The following is a 24,710-nucleotide window of genomic DNA, read 5'->3' on the forward strand; positions in this document are numbered from 1 at the left end:
TCTTGAACTCCTGAACTCAAGTAGTTTGCCTGCCTCAGCCTCTCAAAGTGCTGGGATTACTGGCATGAGCCACCATGCCCGGCCTGTCAGGCTTATTTCCGAGAGCAAAAATGAGACAGTAATCTGCTGGCTTTGGGCAGGGTACATTCAAATGGTGTCATCCTGAATGATTAGACCCTTGTCCATACCTCTAGTTTCTTCAAGCTAGTTATCTTTCTCACTTTTTATTTCTTAGTGTACTCTATTTCTTGATAAACAAAACAATTACTATTGTAGAAACCATTTGGTTTTTTGATTCATTGGTAATCACTTTGCATTGTTGAAGAGTGACTCTTACTGGGTTTGGGTAGCAGCCTCTTCCGCCATCTGAATTGCTTCTGGAACTCTTGCAACCCATGTTACTGACGTTTCCATATGTAACTACTTCACAGCCGTTCCAGAGTTATCCAGAGCAAACAAGCATCTATCAGAGTGTAAAAAATTGATCCAAGTGAACAAATCTTTAGTTCTAAGTTATTTAGAATAATACCCATTATTAAAGAATCTAAGAAAAAATATTATTTAAGTACAATCTTGTGTCATTAAAATGTTTCATATTTTGAAACTATATGGCTAAGCCATTTGATTAGCATAACTAGATGTAAGAGAACCAGCTGTCTTTAACATATGTACTAGAAAGCAGCTTCCTTGAATAAGAAGACTTGGGATCATACCAGTGCTAACATATGGCTTTTTAAGAGTCATCTTAGGCAGGAACCTTAGTCTTTGTTTGCCAAAGTCTTTATATCATGTGATTTCCTTTTGAAATTATTTCAAATGGTAGATTATCACTGAACTTTATATATTCTTGTTACTTGTTTTATTCATTAGTTGCCTTTCTATATACATATACGTAAATTGTTTATAAATCAACCCACATTTTAATGAGGGAGAAACCTTTCTGGACCTCAGATGCCCCATCCACAGTGAGTGTTTGGATTAGACATTCTTAATTTCTAGCCAGTTCAAAATACTGTTCTGATGAGGAAGCCTTGTTGTTAGGTGACATATTTTTTGTAAGATAAGTAAACCCCTAATTATTTTGTATAAGCTTTTTTTTTTTTTTTTGGTAGTAGTAGGTTTTTTGAAAGACATTCCTACAGACATTAATATTTAAGTGGGGCCTTGCAGTGAAGCATATGTCCTTAACCTTAATCATTATATTTATTCTTTCTGCAAGGTAGACTTAGGAAGTTTGCAAATTGAAATTTAGAGGTTCATATATTGAAAATTAAGTTCATTAGTATAATGGAAAGAAAAATCCAAAGTTCATTTTCTAATATCTGAAAAGCTTTTTAAAGTACATTCTTAGAAAGAGGTTCATATGGTTTAGCTGTTTCCCCACCCAAAATCTCATCTTGAATTGTAATCCCCATAATCCCCGTGTGTCAAAAGGAGAGACCAGGTGGAGGTAATTGAATCATGGGGGCAGTTTCCCACATGCTGTTCTCATGATAGTGAGTGAGTCTCATGATAGCTGATGGTTTTATAAGGGGCTCTTCCCACTTTGCTCTGTCACTCTTCCCTGCTGCCTTGTGAAGAAGTTGCCTTGCTTCCCCTTCTGCCATGATTGTAAGTTTCCTGAGGCTTCCCCAGCCATGCTGAACTGTGAGTCAATTAAACGTCTTTCTCTTATAAATTACCCAGTGTCGGGCAGTTCTTTATAGCAGTGTGAGAACAGAATAATAAGAGGTATTCTAAATCAAGTCAGTACTTCAAAATCTTACTGTCCTTTTAGAGTTGAGATCTAAACGATACTCAACTATGTGATCCACCTGAATATTTTAGGGTTTTAAATCATTCTTGTTTAAATTTATGACCCCTTTGGGGGAAGCTGTTAATATTTACCAGTGGTAGGCTAACAGTACCTAACTGAGCTTTTGCTGATCTGATTTTAATAAATTCTAGTTGAAAGTCCTATAGAAGAGAAGGAAATAGCAATGGTGCTAACTCGATTAAAAATAAAAACAAAATACACCTTGTGTAATTCCATATTACCACATTTAGCTAAACAGTGTTTGTATGTAGAGATTTCTGAGTTCTGGGTGGAGGAGCTCAACAGAGAGGGAGCAGAGAGTTAGCAGATTTGGAAAATGAGACGAAATGAAGTTGAAATTAGAATTTGTACAGATTTATGTTAGCTATTCTGTTACTATTACTAGTGGGCTTTCATTTAATATTGCTCCAAAATTTTGATTGACTTTATCTTTCAAACAGTGTATTCTACTTATGCTTTCTCTTTTGTAGGCAGGGGAGTCAGTGATACTCTATGCATTTTGTTTTGTTTTTTTTTTTTCTTGCTTCAACCTGAAGAAGTAAATCGCCTGTTTCTTCTTGATTAATGTCCATTGGTTATGCCTTTAGTAAGCTTTCCTTGTTTAGAGTCTTGTGTGTGTTTTTCCAAGCATCTTTTAAGTCTGTACAAATTCAGTTTTGCTGGCAGTTTTTAATGAAGAACCAAAATATTCAAATTTTTGTGTAAATAGTTTTCATATTTTTGAGGTAATCATTTTTACTCTTGTGGAGTCACCTATACATCAGAGATTCCACATGTGAAATTTTTGTGTTTTAGAAATACATCCTAGAAGTGACTTTGGTTTTACTTTAGGATCAAGAGGTTTTGCAGTATATGGCAGAACAACAGTGAATATAAGGGGTAAGGGAACCTGAGTTCTAGGCTAAGCTGTGACCTTAATAAATCTTAACCATGGTAAGTCATTCAACCTCCCTGGATCTCAGTTTTATCTATGAAATAATCCTCACTAACATTCTCTGACTTTAACTTTAAAAGTTAGAATCAGAACTATTACCCTCTCCACGAAAAAACCGAACCTGCTCCAATATAAGAATTGTTTACAGTCAATTATAAGTCAAGGTGGAAATGGCTTTGGTTAATCAAAAAGGGTGAAGTATCCAGTGTGTGCACAGATGACCTTGAAATGTAAGAGTTATGAGTGGGAAGCACTGGGGTTTATGATGTCTCATGCATTCAGCTTGGAAGACAGTGTGAAATGGGAACAGAAGCATAAATAACCAGGACATTTGTTGTTCCTTTGGCAGATGAACCGTATTTTATTGGGACTTGTTGCTTGACTGCTGGTTCTAAACTTCATGTGTTAGAAAGAAGATGAGTAATTATGTTTTTGGCATGATAGATTGTTGTAAAATGTTTAAACTATTTAGTAACATACTTTAAGATCCCGAATTCCAATATGAAGGTGTTGTGTGGTATCTGCTGACTTTTGACCCACATGGATAAAGTGCCATCTTAGAACTGAAAGCCGGCAGGGTGTGGTGGCTCATGCCTGTAATCCCAGCACTTTGGGAGGCTGAGGCGGGCAGATCACTTGAGGTCAGGAGTTTGAGACCACCCTGGCCAACATGGTGAAACTCTGTCTCTACTAAAAATACAAAAATTAGCTGGGTGTGGTGGCAGGCGCCTGTAGTCCGAGCTACTTGGGAGGCAGAGGTGGGAGAATTGTTTGAACCGGAGACCGAGGTTGCAGTGAACTGAGATTGTGCCACTGCACTCCAGCCTGTGAGACAGAGTGAGACTCCTTCTCAAAAAAAAAAAAAAAAAAAAAAAAGAAGTGAAAGCCATAGATCCTTAGATCCTTACCTGCAGTGGTGGTGGTCACATACAGGATGCCCACCCACAAGGCTGTTGGAGGAATCTGCCTCATCAGGGCTAACACCCATGCAGGCACACACATAACCCCACATGGTTTTTATTAAGCATAAAACTTTAAAAACTGCAACTTTAAAATACATATTTAATTATGATAATGCAAGCTCAAGGAAAATTAGAGAAAATTTTCAAGAGGAAAAAGTAGAAAAAGGAACCTAAACTCAGAATAATACATAGCACAAGACTTTGCATTTTCTTCATAATTTTCCTCCCAATGCAGGGCAGTTGTATTTTTACATAGTTGTGATCATACCGTTATGCAATCATAGCGTTTTATTTTCTTAGGTTAAAAATAATCTGTACTTGGTATTTATAAAATGCAAATAATTTTGATGAAAAATCTTTGAAGAAAAGAGAAAATGCCTCTTCGTTCTCTCATTTCACTCCCTAGAAATAATTAGTGTCAACAATTTTATTTTTCACAGCCATTTTATGGACATTGAAATATGCAAACTTTTAAAAAGCAGTGGCATGATAATCTGTAACTTTATGAAAAATTACATTGTGGACATAGTCTTACAATGACACAGATAAATCTAGAGAAGTGCTGTTCAGTAGTAATAAAATGTGAACCTCTTGGTCATTTTTAATTTTCTAGTTGCCACATTAAAAGAGTAAAAATAGGTGAGCTTAATGTATTTTATTTAACCTGATATATCCAAAACATGATCATTTAAACATGTAGTCAATATAAGAGATATTAATGAGAGATTTAAGTTTTTAAACTGTTTTTGTAATAAATCTGGCATGTATTTTACACTCAAGCATATCTCAATTCAGATGTGAAATTTTCATTGGAAATACTTGATCTGTATTCAGAGTTTATAGAACTTACAATTGAAAAAGTAGAATCACAAACCCAATTTTTTCCAGACATACTTCAAAGTTTTCTAATAACTGAATATCAATTAAAGTAAAATTCAGTTCCTCAGTTGCACTGACCACATTTTAAGTGCTCAGTAGCTAATGGGTCCTGTATTACCCAGGAGCAGACTATCATTTTTAATAGTTGCATACGTTTATTTGCTGATAATGTTTACTGAGTGCTTACTATATTGTTGGCTACTATTAATCAGGCTTCATGTGTTACCTCTATTAATCCCCCCAATGATTCTGAAAGATATTCTAAATGTACAGAAGAAATAGAAACTTAGTGCAGCTATTAAAAAGCATAACTAAGTCTTAAACCTAGGTCTTTGACATGAAAGATCATGCTGTTTCCCTCTCCTTTAATGTGGCTCTGTTATGATTTATTTACTCATCGACCTACCAGTAGATATTTTGGTTATTGTTTATTATTGGCATTTGCAAACCATACTTCAGTGACCATCTTTGTGAGCATAACTTACATAATTGTTTCATAAAAAATTCAATGAGAATACACATTTTAAATATTCATAGCCAGTCATGGTGGCTCATGCCTGTAATCCTAGGACTTTGGGAGGCCAAGGCAGGAAGATCAGTTGAATTCAGGAGTTCAAGACCAGCTTGGGCAACATAGTGAGACCTCATCTCTACCAAAAATTAAAAAAATAAATAGGCGTGGTGGCAAGTGCCTATAGTCCCAGCTACTTGGGAGGCTGAGGTGGGAGGATTGTTTGAGCCTGAGAGGTTGAGGCTGCAGTGAGCTGTGATGGCACCACTGTACTGATGCCTGGGCATCAGAGTGAGATTCTGTCTCAAAAAAAAAAAAAATTGTTTTCAAAGTATCCTACAAAAAGACCTTATCAGTCATATTTCTAATAGAGTATCAGAATATACCTTCACTAAGTATTATCAATCTTTTTCATCTTTCTTGGTCTAATTGGAGAAAATGTCTCTTAGTTACACTTCTTTGATTGCCAGTGGGTTATTGCATCTATTCATGTTTGATCATTTGTGGGGTTTTTCTGAATTGTCTGTTCACTGAACTCTCTTCATAAGCACAATGCTTAGTACATAATGCCTAGTATATAATACTGCATCATGTGGATTGTGTTACTGTTCCCTTATTTGGACTTGCTGCTTACTTCTACTTTTTTTCATATTATAAATAATACTGCAGTGCGTATCTCTGCATGTCTTTTTTTGTATCTATTTTATGTTATTTCCTTAAAATAAATTCCTGTTAGTGGAATTACTGGGTCAAGGCAGTGAATATTTTGAGACTCATGGTATAGAATGACAAATTTATTTTCAAAGTGCTGCTCTAGTTTACCATCCAGCCATTGTTTGGGACCAGTAGTATTAAAAATATATATATTTATTAAAATATAACGGTACAGAAAAGTGTAATTAACCTAAATATATAGCTTAATAAATTTATAAACTGAACACAGCCATCTCAACAGCACCCGAAGCATTGCAGTGTTACCAGCACTCCCAGAAGCGTGCCTGTGCTCCTTTTTAGCCAATGTCTCTACCCCCCACTGCACTGACTTCTAACAGCAAAAGTATGTTGTACATGCAATGTTCAAAGGTTAACATGTCACTTTTCCATACATGCATGTTGATATCTTTATTATGCAAGTAATGTGTTCATTGTTTTAAAAAAACGCTATTATAAAATGCACTGACTATATTTTTATTTTATTTATTTTGTAGAGATGGGGTTTTGCTATGTTGCCCAGGCTGGTCTGCAACTCCTGGCCTCAAGCGTTCCGAGTGCCTTGGCTTCCCAAAGTGCTGGGACTATAGGCGCAAGCCACAGTGCCCAGCTGAGTATATTTTTAAAAGCATGTATTATCCCCCAAGTGAATGTTGCTCTGCATAGTTTTTAATATATATTAAATAAATCGGGCTGTTGGATTGACTATCAGAATGTCATCTTAAACTCTAATTGATAATCAGAAAAGGAATCCTGCAGTCCAGGAGATACTAGCATAATGATCAGTTTCTCTTTAAGGCTTCTAGATTTCCATTGTAAGACAAGGAATGGGGATGGGGAGGGGGCTTGTTAAAAAATGTGCCGTCAAGAGTCTGACTTCATAGGTCTCATAGGGGCCTAGGGAACTACATTTAAAAAATATTTTTAGGCCGGGCGCGGTGGCTCATGCCTGTAATCCCAGCACTTTGGGCGGCTGAGATGGGCAGATCACAAGATCAAGAGATCAAGACCATCCTGGCCAACATACTGAAACCCTGTCTGTACTAAAAATACTAAAACTAGCTGGGTGTAGTGGTGTGTGCCTGTAGTCCCAGCTACTCCCAGTAGGAGGCTGAGGCAGGAGAATCACTTGAACCCGGGAGGCGGAGGTTGCAGTGAGCTGAGATTACGTCACTGCATTCCAGCCTGGTGACAGAGTGAGACTGTGTCTCAAAAATTTTTTTTTTAAATTTCTTGATACATAATGGTTGTGCATATTTTTAGGGTACATGTGATATTTTGTTACATGTGTATAATGTGTAATGATCAAATGAAGGTAATTGGAATATCCATCATTTTAAACATTTATCTTTATGCTGCAAGCATTTGAATTATTCTCTTCTTGCTATTTTGAAATATACGATAGATTATTGTTGAACTATAGTCACCCTGCTGATCTATTGAGCACTAGGTCTTATTTCTTCTAACTGTATTTTTTACCCATTAATCAACCTCTCTTCATCCTCCTTTCCCCCTGCACTCTTCTGGCCTCAGGTAAACACCTATCAATTCTTTGTCTTCATGAAATCCACCATGAGTGAAATCTCATCCACTTATGAGTAAGAACATGCAGTATTTGTCTTTCTGTGCCTGGCTTATTTCACTGAGCATAGTGACATCCAGGGGAACTGCATCTTTAACAACACTCACGTGACTGACTCAGGCACATCATCATGAAGTGAACTCCATGTGGGCAGGGGTCTAGCTAGTATTCACTGCTGTATGCCTGGCCACATAGTAGACATCAGTGAGTGTTTGCTAAATGGATAGATGAGTGGTTTGAAAGTTGAATCAGGTGGTTCTCACTCATATTTACCAGAGTTCTGGGATTGTAAAAGTGGTGGCACTGTCTGATCTACTGTTTACTTGTCATGGGTCTTTAAAGAAGTTTCTAAAAGTCTTATACTTTGATGTTTGCATAAATTATATTTTGACAACCTTTTAAAAACTGTTGTTGCAGTCATGTATTCAGTTCAAATCATTCTATAGTAGATTGGATTGTAGCTAAATAAGCAAAATGACTCATTTAATAAAGTGTTTTGCTTCAGATAAAGTAATGGATCTATTCACTTTTCATTCCATACAAAATTATTTTTGACACCACTCTGGAAATTCACTCTGATGTTAAGAATAGTCTATACCTTTCATGAATCCAACTCAGAAATAAAATAAGTGACCTGTTGTACCACTATTTGGAAGTATTCTTTGGTGTTTAATGATAAATATACTTTATACTGAAAGCACATGGTTTTTTACATATATTGTAAAAAAGATGCAAGCCCTTGAACACGTGCTTTTGTGTTTGTACCCCAGGGATGTTCTTTACTAGTGATGTGACTTTGAGAAACTATCATCGTCTTTTTGGACCTAGGTTTCCTCAACCTTAAAATGGAAATAGTACCAGCTTCACAGGGTCCTTGTGAAAATTCAGTGATAATGTGTGTACGTGTTTAGCACTGTTTCTGACCTGTGGTAGGTACCTGGTAAATGTTAATTCCCTTTCTCTTTCCTCCTATTTAAATTAGTATCCAGGTTACTTCTTTTTAAGGGACGATCTTTCTTTTTATTTTATTTTCTTTATTTTTGAGACTGAAAATAAAGCCAAGAAATGCGGTCTTCTTTTTAAAAAGTAATAATAAATTGTGTGTTTTGCTAATGTATGAAATGTTAACTGTGATTTTGTTTAAGGATATTTTTCATTTGTTTTCATATCTTCTTTCTCATTAGGACATGAAAGATCAGATGTCAACTTCATCTGTGCAGGCATTAGCTGAAAGAAGAAATAGACAGGTGAGAAAACATCAGAATATAATTATCAGTGAGAGAAAGCATACAGTTAGATATTTGGAATTTAAAAATGCTGACCATCCATGGATCATGTAATCAAGAGGAAGACTTCTGCTTGCAGGCCCTGGTGTGACCATGGGAGGTTTTGTGACAGTCCAGGCAGCCTGTACCAGCACCCTGTCAGCATTTCCCTCCCCTCCTCTTACCCTCTGGTCTTCTCCTCTGGGCTCCATAGCACCTTTTGCCTACCCTTACTATACCACTTATCACAGAGTACTTTTACTTTTTTAATGTGTTTATTCCGTACCTGTTGAACACATTTTGTGTGCCAGGCTCTTTGAAGGGCTAGAATTACTGTCTTTCTCTCTGCTGGGCTCCAGGCCCTTTGACAGGAGAGATGTGTGTCATGGTTTTTTGTTTTTTGTTTGTTTGTTTGTTTGTTTTGAGCTCTCTAGCAGTTACTACATTGCCTACCCATGGAACACAGTAGACATCTAAGGATTGACATTTGATGTAAAGACATTAGAGGAACCTTAAACTTGTGTGTTAAATTAAGTTTCTTTTCGTTTTAAGTAGTTTTAAAAGAATTACATACTTTGGCATATTGATATAAGCTCCTTTCTAATTGTTAAAATACAGTCCTTTTGAAAAATGTAGAATGGTCATCTAGAATTTGGACTTTCATTTGGATTGAGATTTGATTTAGACTTTTTTGGTTGGATAGAATGTTTTTTGCCTGTCGCTAAACTGTTGTGATTTTTTTTGACAGAAGTAGTTTTTTAAATTCTGTGGATATCCATTTTCCTTAGAAGTAAAAAAGACTTCATGAAAAGTGATACTATTTGCTTTAAATGACTTATCTTAGTCTAATTTTATTAAGATTCCAGAAAGTTATGAATTGTCCATTTAGTAGGCTCTTGAGAAATTTCACTATTTTTACTAACGAGCAATCAGTACTTCATACCTGTGGGTATTTGTCAAGACACTTAATTTTGAAAACAAATATTATGGAAGCTTGAAGAAGGGGGAGGTTTCTATAAATATCACCTAACTTAATTTTCGTTTTTCCTTTTCTTGCATTCCATTTTTCAAGTCATTGTTTTTTTTTTGGCTTTTTAATCTTATTTTCCTCCTTTGCTTTCTTTTTGAGCAATATAGCTAGGAAAAGCCACTAGCTGGTCCAGTCTATCTGGCTCCCTCTCTTGAAAGAAGCTAGTGAATGGCCTCAAGTTGGCTAGTTTTGGATTTTTCTTCTCATTTGCACTTGAGCTTATAGGAAGTGGAAGTACCTGAAGTAGTTGTGACAGTGAGGTTGGTAACACCTATGCTGTTACTCTTAATTTGAATGTTTTATTCTCTAGATAGTGTAGTTGGGCTAATGTAAATAAAATTTATATTTATATATTTATAAATATATATAAATATTTATATACATTTAAATATATATTTATATAAAGCATATATACATATATGTATTTATATATTGCCTGTCTAGTTATGGCTTGGAATTTTGTTTTAGGCTATGAGTGAAATGTCAAGTTGCAAATTTTCAAGGAATAGCAGGGTCAGGGCTCTCTAAGCACTCCAGCAGGCATGGGCCTCGCCACGTCATGCCAGGTGCCAGGCGCTGTGCTGCTCCTTGCCTCACCAGCACCCCTGCTCTGGCACCCACACACAGGTGCATCTTCCAGTCCTTGGGCCCTCTCTCAATCTCTTTCCTATTATCACAGACATTTGGGATCAGACTGATGAACTTTAAGCTATTTTACAATAAAACATGGATGATTTGCCCTACACTTAGCTCTACCTAAGTGTACACCATGGAAAACATAGGAAAAATAGCCCTGTGACCTCAGGAGCACACAAGGCCCTGGTGGTGTCCCAGTTCTCTGTCCTTAGACCAGTGATGCATTATAGCCTTTTTCTGACCCTAAAAAAAATTGTCACTATTTCCTCATGTCTTCCATAGAGGTCCTTAGAGTCTGGATCAGAATAAGCAGGATCTTTTCAGTCTAAGACCAGGTCAGGGCAGAGCCAGCCACAAAAAGCCTTGGATCTGCTTTACACCAGAGACAGTCACCATCCAGCTGGACTGAAGCTCTGGGCCCCTGGAAGCTCTTGTAAGAAAAGCTTCTAATAACTGAGCTTCCCTGATCCTAGCCCCTGAAGTCTGGCCATTTGATGGAGTTCACCCCTCGCAGTCTGAGAAGAGGTCAGTGTCAGTATGGAGGAAGGTCATGGGGCTGTTAGAAGGGTTTTCAGACAGAACCAAGTAACCAGGCAGGCTTTTAATAGTGCCAGAGATTTTTTTTTAATTACCCGATAGGAAAATTTGGCAACCCTACAAGGAAAAAGAGTCTTAGTTGCTAGCGTCTTCTGGCTCTTGCTGCGGGGCTGGTGTGAGCAGTGACTTTGACCAGTCAGGAAGGCTTGTGGGGATCTGGTCAGAACCAACTGCTGAGACTGAACTCTCACATTCCTCCCTGTCCTCTTCATGTGAGGAAGACATACCCAACCTTACTCATTTATGGCTGCAAACTTCCTTGAATTCATACTTGGGAAACCCGACCCTTGTGTCTGGGAGCCCTGGTGGAGAACTCTGAATTTAGGGCAGCCCTTGCCTAGGTTGCCAGGGTCAGGCATTCCTTGTGGTCATACCTGCCTGGTAAAGTAACCCGCAGTTGTCATCTGGAAAGCCTGAAGGACCCTGGATTCTATTCATGGGTTAAACTTAACAGACATTGATGGTTCTTGTGCCTTTGTGTGTGAAGGGCTGTGGCTTACCTTCTTGTCATTCCAGGGAACTCTCCCTTTCCCCCCACCAAAAAACCCAAAACTTCCCCTAGGTCACACTTTTCTTAAAAAAGTACTCTAGATCTTTGGAATCAGGTTGACTGGAACCTATGGGTTGCTGAAGTTCCACAGGTACCAGGAAGAGCTCTTTTACAAGAGATTGAATGCTTTTCAATTATAACACAGTATATAGATGGGTGTTTGTTGATTTAGCAGGCATTTATTTGCACTTTAAGGGGACAGAGCCCATTGTGAGTCCTATTGGGAGAGCTTAAAGACATAGAGGGCCCTTCCTGGAATTCCTTAAATAGTACCACCCAGGCACCAACCTACACCACTACATAAAAGGCTTGCCCAGGGGAAAATAGACAAGAAATGTGAAAACTCTTTATATCACTCTTGATGCATCACTTGTTCAGAGATAGTAATTGTTTGTTTCTCCTGACTCCTCCGGTTGTTCTACTCACACAGGCACTGCTGGGAGACAGTGGCAGCCAGAACTGGAGCACTGGAACAACAGAGAAATACGGGCGTGTGGACCGAGAGCTCCAGAGAGCCAATTCTCATTTCATTGAGGAGCAGCAGGCACAGCAGCAGGTACCCCGAGGACCCCAGGCTTAGGACAGGGCAGTGGGAAACAAGACACCCCCTTAGTTCCTTTGCCAGCCATGGGGTCTTGTGGCTTAGTGACAAGCAGGGTAAGCCAGAGCTTGTCCGGTGTTGATTGTGTTTAATAATTGCATATATAAAGGGTTTCAAAATCTTCACAGCACGACTGCTTTAAGAAAACCAAGCTCAGCCAGGCGTGGTGGCTTGCACCTTTAGTCCTAGGTACTGAGGAGGCTGAGGCTGGAGGATCCCTTGAGCCCAGGAGTTCAAGGCTACAGTGAGCTTCCATCATGCCATTGCATTCTAGCCTGGGTGACAGAGCAAGACCCTTTCTCTAAAAAAAAAAAGAACCAAGCTTAGTTAGTTCTCTTAGAAAAAAACAGACCTTTGTTCATCTCAGCAAAGACACTTTCAGAAAGATCTCATTTTTTTCATTGAAAATTATTGGTTGGCTTCTTTTTTTTTTTTTTTTTTTTTTGTGAGACGGTGTCTCGCTCTGTCACCCAGGCTGGAGTGCAGTGGCACCATCTCAGCTCACGGCAACCTCCGCCTCCCAAGCTCAGGCAGTTCTCCTGCCTCAGCCTCCTGAGTAGCTGGGACTACAGGTGCATGCCACCATGCCCAGCTAATTTTTTTTTTTTTTTTTTTTGTATTTTAGTAGAGATGGGGTTTCACCTTGTTGCCCAGGCTGGCCTCGAACTCTTGAGCTCAGGCAATCCGCCTGCCTTGGCCTCCCAAAGTGCTAGGATTACAGGCGTGAGCCACCGTGCCCGGCCTGTTGGTTGGTTTTGTCATATATAAAGTTGACTGCTTTTGTGTAGGTTAAGGGGTAGGAGGAAAATGAAGTTGATTATGTCTGTTGTTGCCTTTGATATATAGCTGTATTAATAAAAGCAAGCTAATGATAATGTGTCTGGGGATTTGAGGAGCATGTACCCATTGAAACTATTGATTCTTAAATATTGTGTTTTATGTATACATGTAGTTTATATGTTCTTTTGTTCTTTACATTAGTATGTCTGCTTAACCAGTTGTCTACTTAAATTGCTATTAAACCCAGGACATTTTTTTTCTATAGAAAGTGAGAAGAATGCAACATAACTAAAAGTAAATATTTGTCAGTCAGTAGTTGTCCTTGAGGTAACTTATTGCCACAGGGCATCCTTTAGTTTGTCCTTGAAGACAGAGGAAAGACTGCATAGTTTCCCCACATCCAGAGATTTGCCAGACTCTCTTGTATTTAAGCTGTGGCAGTCTGTTGTGGATTGAGACCTTGATCTTGGCAATGGGCTTCCTCCTCCCAAACATCCCCATGTCTCAGTGGTCATCTGCACGTGTGCTTTCAGCCATTGTCTGCTCCATTATTGGACGTCAGCCAACCAGAGTAAATCTCTCTTGGTGGTTTCAAGCCCTGCTGACTGTTCACAAGTTGGATCAGCAGGAGATATCAGTAGCTTGACAATCCAGCCTTTTGAGCAGTGTGTTCTCAGAGGCAACGGTCTGGTCCTTTGATTTCTGGGCTTTGCTTCTGAATGTGAATTGTCCCAAGTTGGCAAAGAAACTAGCAGCTGCTAGAGTGCTGGGCTTGGAACCAGGTAAGATGGATTTTAATTGCTTATTTCCCATTTCTCTGGCACCAGTTGATCGTGGAACAGCAGGATGAGCAGTTGGAGCTGGTCTCTGGCAGCATCGGGGTGCTGAAGAACATGTCCCAGCGCATCGGAGGGGAGCTGGAGGAACAGGCAGTGTGAGTATTGAGACACCCCTCTTGCTGCAGTGAAATTGAGGGGCAGAGCCATCCTACGGGACCCCTAAAAAGCCTGGCAGCTACGTGGCTGGTAAAATCAAAAGCTATTTTATTCATATCTGCATTTTTATTCTGTTTTACAGATTAGCCTCCCCAAAAGAAGCAATTCTACTTCGTAAATTTTGCTACAGGCTTTAGGCAAAGTTGTTATTATTTTTAAACACCTCCAAAAACAGATACAGATTTCTCTGAGCAGATACTCGAAGTATAGTTATGAATGGGAATATGAAACAGAGAAGCCTCTGTAACCTGTGGGGATTTTTGTTCCAGAGAGGATAGGACATGAGCTGACTTTATCATCCCATGACTCTCCCGCTATATTGAACAGACACTTTTTGCTTTGAATCTTAAATTATTGTAACTTTGTTGTTTTTTTTTTAAACTTACAAATTTAACGCCAGTTAACAAAAACTCTTTCCTCTCAGAAAAATAAAAACAAAACATAACCTCAGTTTGTTTTTCCTTATGAACAATCCCTTTTGCACCCAGAAGTTCGATGGCAAAAACTGCATTCTTAAATGCTGCCACATCATTTTGTAAATCTTTTGAAAGAGAAAAATAAAAAAACAGTCCACCAGGATATTTCAGAAACTTTCCTGTCTCGGTATTACGTTTATCATGACACATTGATTCATTATAAATTCTTAGTGGGCCCCTGTTCTACACCGGGCCTTCTGGAAGCCAAGGGATATAGAAGGGAACACAGCAGACAAGACAACCCATCTCTGCCAAAGAGTTTGGCGCTTGCAGGGTAGAACAGACATTGGTTAAGTGGCGAGGGGTCATTAGGTGATGGCAGTGAAGTGGGAGGGCCCCTGGGATGGCACCAGTGCATGCTGCCTGGAGAGCCCTGACTTAGCCCAAGGTCCTTGAGGAAGAGGGGTTTAACTGAAATCTGAAGGATGTGTGGATGCTAGCCAGGTGAGGTGAGAGTTGGTGTGGAGGCAGGTGGTGTGGGGTGTGTAGACCAGGAGGAAGAAAGTGCGCCTGTGAAGATGGAGAGGTGTACACGTGCATGGAGCAGAGAGGTTCCATGTGTCTGGAGGCAGAGAACAAACCAGGGAAGGCCTTGTCAGCATGATAAGGAGGTACGGCCACTTATTCTCAGCATGATGAGAGACCAGTGGAGGTGAGGTTAGGAGTGATGGTGTGATCAGGTGTAATTTAGATTATGTGCTGCAGTGGAGCCAGGTAGGGAGACCAGGTAGGAAGCTGGAGTAGCCAGAATCTGTTTCATGTCTATCTAAAATAGGTCCTGACCCTAAAGTTCAGTTTGAGGAGGGGAAAGGACTAATGGCCTGAGCTTCTCTGTTGATGAGGCAGCCTGGCTGGGCAGTGGGTAATAGAGTCTGAGGGACTTCCAGTTAAAGATGGTGAATTGACACACCCCTACCTCCACTCCCTCTCCACAGCTCACTAGAACAATAGTAAAGGGGTTTGTTTTTAAGGGCATGAAACCGCTGGGCATGGTGGTTCACACCTGTAGTCACAAGTACTAGGGAAGGAGGCTGAGGTGGGAGGATTGTTTGAGCCCAGGTGTTTGAGGCTGCAGTGAGCTATGATGGCACCACTGTACTCCAACCCGGGTGACAGAGGAGACCCTGTCTCTAAAAAAATAGAAATAACAGATAAATGGGAAAAAGCATGGGATTTGGACTTAGACCTGTGCTATCCAGTATAATAGCTGCTAGCCACATGTGGCTGTTGAGTAAGTGTTATGTGGCCAGTCTGAATTGAGATGTGCTCCAGAGGTAAAATGCTTACTGGATTTTGAAGACTTAGTATGGAAAAATATAAAATAGCTTATTAATAATTTTTATATTGCATGTCGAAATTACAGTATTTTGGCTATATTAATACAACAGAATTAATTTCACTGGTTTCTTCTGAAATTTTTACAAATGTGGCTACTAGAAAATGTAAAATGGCATATGTGACTCATGTTTTTGTTGGATGTTACTGAGATAGATTTGGGCTAGCAACTTGGTTGGTGAGTGTCCATGGACTGAGGGTCGGATGATGTGCCTGATGATGTGCCTGTTTCGTCTTCGGTATGAAAAGTCATAGCTAGCACAGAAAGGTAGCTCTTGCTTTTCAGAGTTTGGCCCTGCCTGGATAGGCCTGCCAGCTGCAGCACCAAGATGCTGCCAGGATCTAAAATGAGCTAAATATTTTTTAATTTGAAAATTTAGGTAAGGGACAAAGACTTGTTTTAGTTGTCAACATGGAGTTTATGTAACAGTTGATTTAATGAAGAGTTGGTTGCCCTGAATCCTGCAAGGCTGTCAGGTGTCTAGTGTGGGCACAGATCAAGACTGGGAGTTTCTAACTGCCATTGATGCTGTCAGAGTTAATACAGCCTTTTTAGTAAGACTGTTAGTACTAATTGGCATATTGCATTCTAGCCTCAGAGTAATCATTTACTAATCAAAAGTTGAAAAGTCTGGAATATTTAGTGACTTATGAAATAGGCACTGCTGAAATAGTATTTTGGGGTTTTCTTTCCCAGCTGCACATTGGACAGCAAATAGTGTAAGCCTGCTGGAGTCAGTTTTCCTAGTGGGAAATACTGGTTTCTCTGTGAGGACAGATGGGGAAATGCACGTGTGCATGCACACACACACACTCTCACACACCCCATCAGGGATGTTAGTCCCGAGGCCTTCTGGGTTTATAATCAAGCACGTAGTGCCTTATAGGAGGTTATTTTATTAAAGTACATTCCTTAACTCATATTGACATAAAGTGCTTTTGTTTATTACCTGGTTCTCACAAGAGCCCTGTGAGGGAAGTTGGGCTGATAGGATTGTCCTATTTTATAGGTGAGGAAACAGTCCCAAAGAGTTATAGAGTACATTGTCGAAGGTAGCAATGTAAACAAGTGGCAAAGCCTGGTTGTCTGCCTCAGATAGCATTGTTTCTACCACATTGCACTGCCACTGAGTTTGTGTTATTGTATAGACAGGTCCACACTGCCTTGTCTGGAGTTCTGAAATCTAGGAAGCTCTAAAGAAGTCTCGTTTTTTTTTTTTTTTTCTTTAAATTTGCAGCAAGCTCATGTTACAGAAAAACCTCACCTGAACTGACTCCAACTGTGATTCCTCATAGTTTTCTCTGCAGAAATATTAAGTATCTGATTACGGGGACTGCCCCAGACCCTCCTGGTGGTGTTGACTAATACAAAGCATATGTAATTTAGGCTTTTTTTAATCCCAGGAATTCCAAAATCAAAATCCTATCTTGTCCCAAGGATTTTGGATAACAGAGTGAGGTCCTGAAACCCAACGTTGCCTATTTTGTTTGCTAAAATGGAGGCCTAGTCCTGTTAACCCAGTGCAAGTGCACTGCCAAGGCTTTGTGCTTACCAGCGACCTTCTGTGTCTGCTTCTCTCTAGTATGTTGGAAGATTTCTCTCATGAATTGGAGAGCACTCAGTCCCGGCTGGACAATGTGATGAAGAAACTTGCAAAAGTATCTCATATGACCAGTGGTATGTATGGTGTTTAAAGCTTAAGCATTTGTACTTAATTCTAGAACTCTGTCTTGGGGGCGTTGTCTCATAGTTATGCCCATCCAGATCCCTTTCTTATTTTTTACAGATCTCTTTCTCTTTTTTTTTTGAGACAGAGTCTCACTCTTTCACCCAAGCTGGGGTGCAGTGGTGCCATCTCAGCTCACTGCAACCTCCACTGCCTCCTGGGTTCAAGCGATTCTCATGCCTTGACCTCCTGAGTAGCTGGGATTACAGGTGCATGCCACCACGCCCAGCTAATTTTTGTATTTTTAGTAGAGACAGGGTTTCACCATGTTGGCTAGGCTAGTCTCGAACTCCTGACCTCAGGTGATCCACCCGCGTCAGCCTCCCAAAATGCTGAGATTACAGGTGTGAGCCACTGTGCCTGGCTGATCCCTTTCTTATGGCACTTTTTTTTGTGTGTGTGATGCCTTAGAATCAGAGAATGGAAGACTTGTATGTGTTAGTCTTTATCTTCTGCTTGTAGCCTTAACTTGGGAAAAGTTAAGGCTTTGTGATCCCCCACCATGTTTGCTTTTTTTCCAGTAGAGTAACTTTCTTTTTTTTTTTTGAGATGGAGCCTCACTCTGTTGCCCAGGCTGGAGTGCAGTGGCGTAATCTCAGCTCACTGCAAGCTCTACCTCCCAGGTTCACACCGTTCTCCTGCCTCAGCCTCCCTAGTAGCTGGGACTACAGGCGCCCGCCATCATGCTCAGCTAATTTTTTGTATTTTTAGTAGAGAGGGGGTTTCACTGTGTTAGCCAGGATGGTCTCGATCTCCTGACCTCGTGGTCAACCCGCCTTGGCCTCCCAAAGTGCTGGGATTACATGCGTGAGCCACTGCGCCCGGCCCAGTAGAATAACTTTCTTTAAAGTTACAAAATCCTTCTTTGTTTTACTGGTTTTTTTAAGATTTCCTTGCCAAAACAGGGAACTTATTTAAAACAACAGTTAAGCCAGTTACTGTTTCTCCTGAACATTCTTTCATTGATAGAAAAATACCTACTACTTCAGAATAAGATGGCATGTGTGGATCTATTTTAAATTGTTATATTTGAATCAATACTGAAATATTTCAGCAAATTTGCACCAGGATGAGGATGAAGAAACAATTTTCATAATAGTTACTATATAAGATATGTTCCAGTGACTCTTCACGTGGGAAATAATATATTTTAAATTTAAAAAAATCCAGTATCTCTTCTTTATCTGGTGGGGGTGGCTTGGTGGAAGGAGAAACTGAGATGCTCCTTGAGGTCATCTGAATGTTCCCTGACTGTAGAACACCTCCCTTGTGTTAGAACATCCCCTGTTTCTTGACACCTATTCTTCTGTTGGTTTTCTGCTGTCAGGTACATGTTACAAGGTCTAATAGGTTAGCTTTTTGAGGCAATATTTAAATACATATGCACATTTACTTTTCAGAAGTTTAACTCATAGGTTACATAACAGTTCTCTGGGGCTCAGTTTCTTATCTATAAAAATACATTGAGTCCTGCCTCTCCAGGTAATCGTGAGGATTAAATGAAATACCAATAAAGTAGAAGTGCTTAACTGCATTTACCATTTATTTATTGGTACTTAGTAAATGTTTTTAAGAAATTGTAAGGCAACAAAAATTGTAATGGCCCCAAGGCGCAATGGACCTATTACATCCAAAACAAAGAGAAGCTCTTATCTAGAGTCATTTTCTTCTTTCTCTCTAGGGACAAGTATCTTTGCTTCTAGTGGGCTCTTCATTGCCTGAAACTGTGCATATATGGGAAGCAGGCACCAGCTTAGTTCATCTGTCACACATTTAGAGAAAGGTTTGCAAAGTCTTTTCTGATTCCCTCTGTTCTCTCTTCTACCTTCTCCCCTCTACTTAAAACAAAACAAAAGATGTTTTAATGAAGAATTGTATAACCAGTTTAAACTCCAGGCCTCTCACTCATGTATGTAGTAGTCGCAAAGTCAAGTAGCTACTCCAGCACCAGTTCTGTTTGGGGAAGAGCAAGTGAACAAAGATGCACTGTCTTTGTTTCCCAGCATTCTGGGTATGAATAATTTAGAAAAGTACTTGCATTGTGAGAAGCGGCCCAGTGTGTATAAATAGCACTGAAGTTTGCTTATGCTTTATTCTACTTTTTCCCAAAAGAAAAATTGGGGAAGCAGTGTAATAACTTTGGTTATATTTGTATAAGAAAAAGAGCCAGGAAACAGAGCATTTATCCTGAACGGTGCCTCACTTTTGACAGGTTGCTTGTGTTTTCATTTTAATCTTTGCTTGCTACCCAAAGAAATACTCCCTAAGGACCTCTTCCTGCTTGGTGCTTTCTGCTTCAATTTGACAAACAAGCAATTTGTATTGCTCCTGCTCTCCTCCATAATTTTTGCAGAAGTTCACTGCTTTGGTATCAGACCTGTGCATAAAGGAAGCCTATGGAGGCACAGCAAAGTGTGATTAAGTAGCTACGGACACACAGGCAGACCATCTCCGCTCCCCGTGGCTGTCTGCTTCATGGGGAGAAACCAACCAGGACTCCACATGTACTTTTTTGAATGACCTGAGAGAGACAGTAATTGTATTCTACCCACAGAAGTATTTTAAGTAGATACTGAGATTTTTATCCCTCTCACTTTCCAACATTCCATTCATCTTTTCTCTTTAGGGGAGAAAAATATTTTGAGAGAGAGAAAAAACTACCATTGGAGTTCTCTTGTTCCCCTCTGATTTTTTGAGGCAGGTCCTGAGCTTGCAATGCTGCTTAAAACTTTCCTCTTGAGGTCACAAAAGCCCCTGTGGTTAGTACCCATTCCTTCTATGCATGAAGCCTCTGCGGGAAGTGCCGAGAAGTCTGCTGGGGTAACAGCTCCCTGGGGTTACCTAGTTTATGCTTCATAGAGGCAGCTTAGCAGCTTCAGAGGCAAACGGCTTTAAAAGAACATCCTCGGGTTGTGCTGGCTTGTGTGGTATATGCTTCTCCTTGGTGAAAATTCCTACTTAATACAGTTGTGGAAGAGAAGGTGATTGGAGGGTGGTAGGAGGCGTGAGTAGAGGCTGATGGAAAGCCAAAAAATGGAAATCTGGTTCAGTGTTGGAAATCTGGTGCTGAGAATGGCGAGATGCCTGAGGGAAGGGGGTAAACATAGGAGTGTGTGAGGTTGAGGGAGGGGTTGGAGAAGTAATACTTTCTCCGTTTTTGTCCTGAAAGAATCGCAACTAATCATTTTAGCAAAGTGGCTTTAAATTATTATAAGCATTTTAATCTTTTTAAAAAATTAATAAACTATTTTTAGAACAGTTTTAGGTTCCTAGCAAAATTGAGCAGGAAGTACAGAGTTCCCATATATCCCCCTTCCCCCATGCATAACCTCCCTGACTGTTGGCATCCAGTATCACGGTGGTACGTTTGTTAAAATCAGCGTACGCTAACACATCATTAATCATCCGCAAAGACCAGTTTTTTTTTTTTTTTTTTTTTTTTTGAGACGGAGTCTCGCTCTGTCGCCCAGGCTGGAGTGCAGTGGCATGATCTCGGCTCACTGCAAGCTCCGCCTTCCGGGTTCACGCCATTCTCCTGCCTCAGCATCCCGAGTAGCTGGGACTACAGGTGCCCGCCACCATGCCCGGCTAATTTGTTTGTATTTTTAGTAGAGACGGGGTTTCGCTGTGTTAGCCAGGATGGTCTTGTTCTCCTGACCTCGTGATCCGCCCTCCTCGGCCTCTCAAAGTGCTGGGATTACAGGCATGAGCCACTGCACCTGGCCAAGACCATTGTTTACCTTAGGATTCACTCTTGGTATTGTACATTCTATGGGTTTGAACAAATGTATAAATGACATGTATCCATCATTGTAGCATCACACAGAGCTGTTTCACTGCCCTAAAAAATCCTGTGTTCCACCTGTTTATCCCTCCCTTCCCCCAGCCCCCGAACTACTGATCCTTTGACTGTCTCCATAGTTTTGCTTTTCCAGCATGCATATGGTTGGAATCATGTATCACAGATCCTTCTCAGATTGGCTTCTCTCACTTAGCAATGTGCATCTCAGTTTCCACTGTGCTTTTTCATGGCTTGATAGCTTATTTCTGTTTTAACACTGAATAATATTCTATTGTCTGGATGTACCACAGTTTATCCATTTACCTACTGAAGGACATCTTGGTTGCTTCCAAGTTTTGGCAATGATGAATAAAGCTGCTATAAACACCCATGTGCAAATTAGCCAGGCGTGGTGACGTGCGCCTATAACCCCAGCTACTTGGGAGGCTGAGGCAGGAGAATCGCTTGAACCTAGGAGGCAGAGGTTGCAGTGAGCCGAGATCGCACCACTGCACTCTAGCCTGGGTGACAGAGGGAGACTGTCTCAAAAAAAAAAAAAAAAAAAAAATGCAGGTTTTTATATGGACATGGTTTTTAAGTTCATTTGGATAAGTAACAAGGTATGTGGTTGCTAAATGGTTATGGTAAGAGTATGTTTGGGTTTTGTAAGAAACTGCCAACCTGTCTTCCAAAGTGGCTGTACCAGTTTGAATTCCCACTGGGAGTTCCTATTGCTCCACATCCTTGCTAGCATGTGGTGTTGTCACTGTTTGGAGTTTTGACCATTCTAATAGATGTGCATTGTTTCTTGTTTTAATTTGCCTTTCCCCAGTGACATCTAATGTTGAACATCTTTTCATATGCTTCCCTGGCAGCTCTTTCATGGTTTTTTTTTTTTTTTTTTTTTTTTTGAGACAGAGTCTGACTGTCACCTATGCTAGAGTGCAGAGGTGCGATCTCAGCTCACTGCAACCTCTGCCTTCCAGGCTCAAGTGATTCTCATGCTTCAGCCTCTCAATTAGCTGGGATTACAGGCCTGCGCCACCACACCCAACTAATTTTTGTATTTTTAGTAGAGACAGGGTTTCACCATGTTGGCCAGGCAGATATTGAACTCCTAGCCTCAAGTGATCTGCCTGCCGTGGCTTCCCAAAGTGCTGAGATTACAGGTGTGAGCCACCGTGCCCAGCCCCATCTCTTTTTTGATGAGGTGTCTCTTCAGGTCTTTTGCCCATTTTTAAAATCAAGCTGTTAGTTTTCATACTGGTGAATTTTAAAAATCCTTTGTATAATACATTCTGGACAACAGTCCTTTATCAGATGAATCTTTTGCAAATATTCTACCCCAGTCTATGGCTTGTTTTCTCATTCTTTTGACAGTGACTTCCACAGAGCGTAAGTTTTTAATTTTAATGACATCCCAATTTCAATTACTTATTTCATGGATATATAGTGTCTTTGGTGTTGTATCTAAAAAGTCATTGCCATACCCAAGGTCATCTAGGTTTTCTCCTGTGTTTTCTTCCAGGAGTTTGATAGTTTTACATTTTACATTTAGGTCTGTGGATACATTTTGAGTTAATTTTTGTTAAGGTGTAAAGTCTGCCTCCAGCTTCATTTTTTTGGCATGGGTGTCCAGTTGTTTCAGCACCATTTGTTGAAAAGACTCTCTTTACTCTGTTGTATTGCACTTACTCCTTTGTGAAAGATCAGTTGACTGTATTTATGTCAGCCTATTTCTGGACTATCTGTTCCATTGATCTGTTTGTCTATTTTCCTAATACTACATTATCTTGATTGATGTTATGGTAAGTCTTATAGTTGTTCCACATTTCTGGAATATGCTGTGCCAGGTTTTTTTTCAGTCTTTTCTTTTTTCAGGTTTCTGTTGACAAATTGTGAAGCTCAGAGATCCTTTCCTTAGCTGTGTTTAGCCTACTAATGAGCCCATCGGGGCGTTCTTCATTTGTGTTAGTCTTTTTGAGCTCTATTTTTTTCGTTTTAGAATTTCCATGTCTCTGCCTACATTATCCATGTGTTCTTGCATGTTGTTTACTTTTTCCATTAAAGCCTGTAGCATATTAATCATAGTTTTAAAATTCCTCTTCTGATAATTCCAACATTCCTGCTGTATCTGACTCTGGTTCCGACGCATATTCAGTTTCTTCCTACTGTTGCTTTTTTCCTTTTAGTGTGCCTTATAACTTTTTGTTGTAAAGTGGACATGATATACTGGGTAAAAGGAATGGTGGTAAATAGACCTTTACCATAGATGGGATGGTGAGGCTGGGGGGTAGCATTTTCTAGTCCTGTGATTAGGTCTTAGCCTCTGGTGAGCCTGTGCCCCTGGCCTGTGAACTTCACTAGTGCTTTGCAGTTTTTCTACTGTTAGGTGGAACTGGATGGCTAGAGAAGACTGGAGTTTCGTATTTTCCTTCCCCCAGGTTAATTAGACTCTGGTTAGTTTCTTTTGAGAGCAGGCTTTGTTTAGAACAGAGTGCTCTGGAGGATTTCATAGTGATTCTTTTTCCCCTCCGCCTGCTGGAAGCATGAGGGGATTTTTCCCAATATTCGCTGAGAACCTGGTCAAGCTCCTGGAGGTAAAACCCTTCGCCTGGGTCCCCCTGGAGTGGTTTTTTTGTTTTTCATCTCAGACTTGTCCACACTGAGCCTTCAGCGACTCATCAATTAAAGTTAAGGTTTTCCTACCAGAACACTGGTTCCTATGGAGTTTGTTGCTTCATGGGTTTCTGCTCTGATAAGCTGTGATTCTCTGTATGCATCTGTAGATTTCTGCAGTTTTAGGGGCAGCAGTTTACCATGTGACCTCACTTCTCTGATGGATCTAAGAAGAGTTTTGCTTTTTCAGTTTGTTAAGCTTTTTACTTGTTACGACAGAGTGATGACTTCTAAGCTTCTTACATACTTGGCTGGAAATTAAAAATTTAACATTTTTAATCAGATGAGAGAATGCTAGCTATAAAAGTTTTCTTGACCATTGAAGTAATAGTTAAACAGGTCAAAGTGTGACCTGCAGTAGGCCAACTCTGCCTTCCCTAGACCTTTGGAATAGTCCTACCTGACAACAACGAGTGATGGACCTGGGGTCTTTGTCCTACTCAGAGTTAACTAAATGAGTTTCTAGTATGTCTGAGGTAGACCAAGGTGATCACCACTTAGAAGGTACTTGCTTTACTTATAATTTGGTGGCAGTTCTCTTGTCCAGTTCTAAGACTTTGATATCCATAATATTTAAAATAATTTTAAGTACATGTTTTGCCTTGTGGAGAGTTTAGCAGTTTATTTTCATAGATTGAGATCTTTTTGCAATGTGATTCTCAATGACTATAGTGTGCTAAAATCAGTGGGCTTTCAAAGAAGCTTTAGTGAATCAGTATGTCTTTATATTTCTATTTAAATGGAACTCTTATTCCTAGTGGTTGAACTGCATTTTCATAGGCTAGTGAATTCTCTTATCAGTCGGGCCCTTTGTGGAAGATGTCAAAACTCATCAGTGGAAAGACTGCTCATTTTTTCTACAT

The 24,710-nt window shown here is 40.0% G+C and overlaps 1 protein-coding gene across 1 annotated transcript in view; it reads left to right on the top strand.

Moving 5' to 3' along the window:
- Positions 1 to 24,710, top strand: part of STX6 (syntaxin 6) — a 50,963-nt gene that overhangs the window by 21,553 nt on the left and 4,700 nt on the right. Inside the window, exons 4-7 of the mRNA XM_032160848.2 lie at positions 8,580 to 8,642; positions 11,904 to 12,029; positions 13,682 to 13,788; positions 17,244 to 17,338. Of these exons, the coding sequence (XP_032016739.1) occupies positions 8,580 to 8,642; positions 11,904 to 12,029; positions 13,682 to 13,788; positions 17,244 to 17,338 (391 nt within the window). The remainder of the gene's footprint in view (positions 1 to 8,579; positions 8,643 to 11,903; positions 12,030 to 13,681; positions 13,789 to 17,243; positions 17,339 to 24,710) is intronic.

This window comes from Hylobates moloch, unplaced genomic scaffold (assembly GCF_009828535.3).
Source record: "Hylobates moloch isolate HMO894 unplaced genomic scaffold, HMol_V3 SCAFFOLD_8, whole genome shotgun sequence".
Taxonomy (NCBI): Eukaryota; Metazoa; Chordata; class Mammalia; order Primates; family Hylobatidae; genus Hylobates; species Hylobates moloch.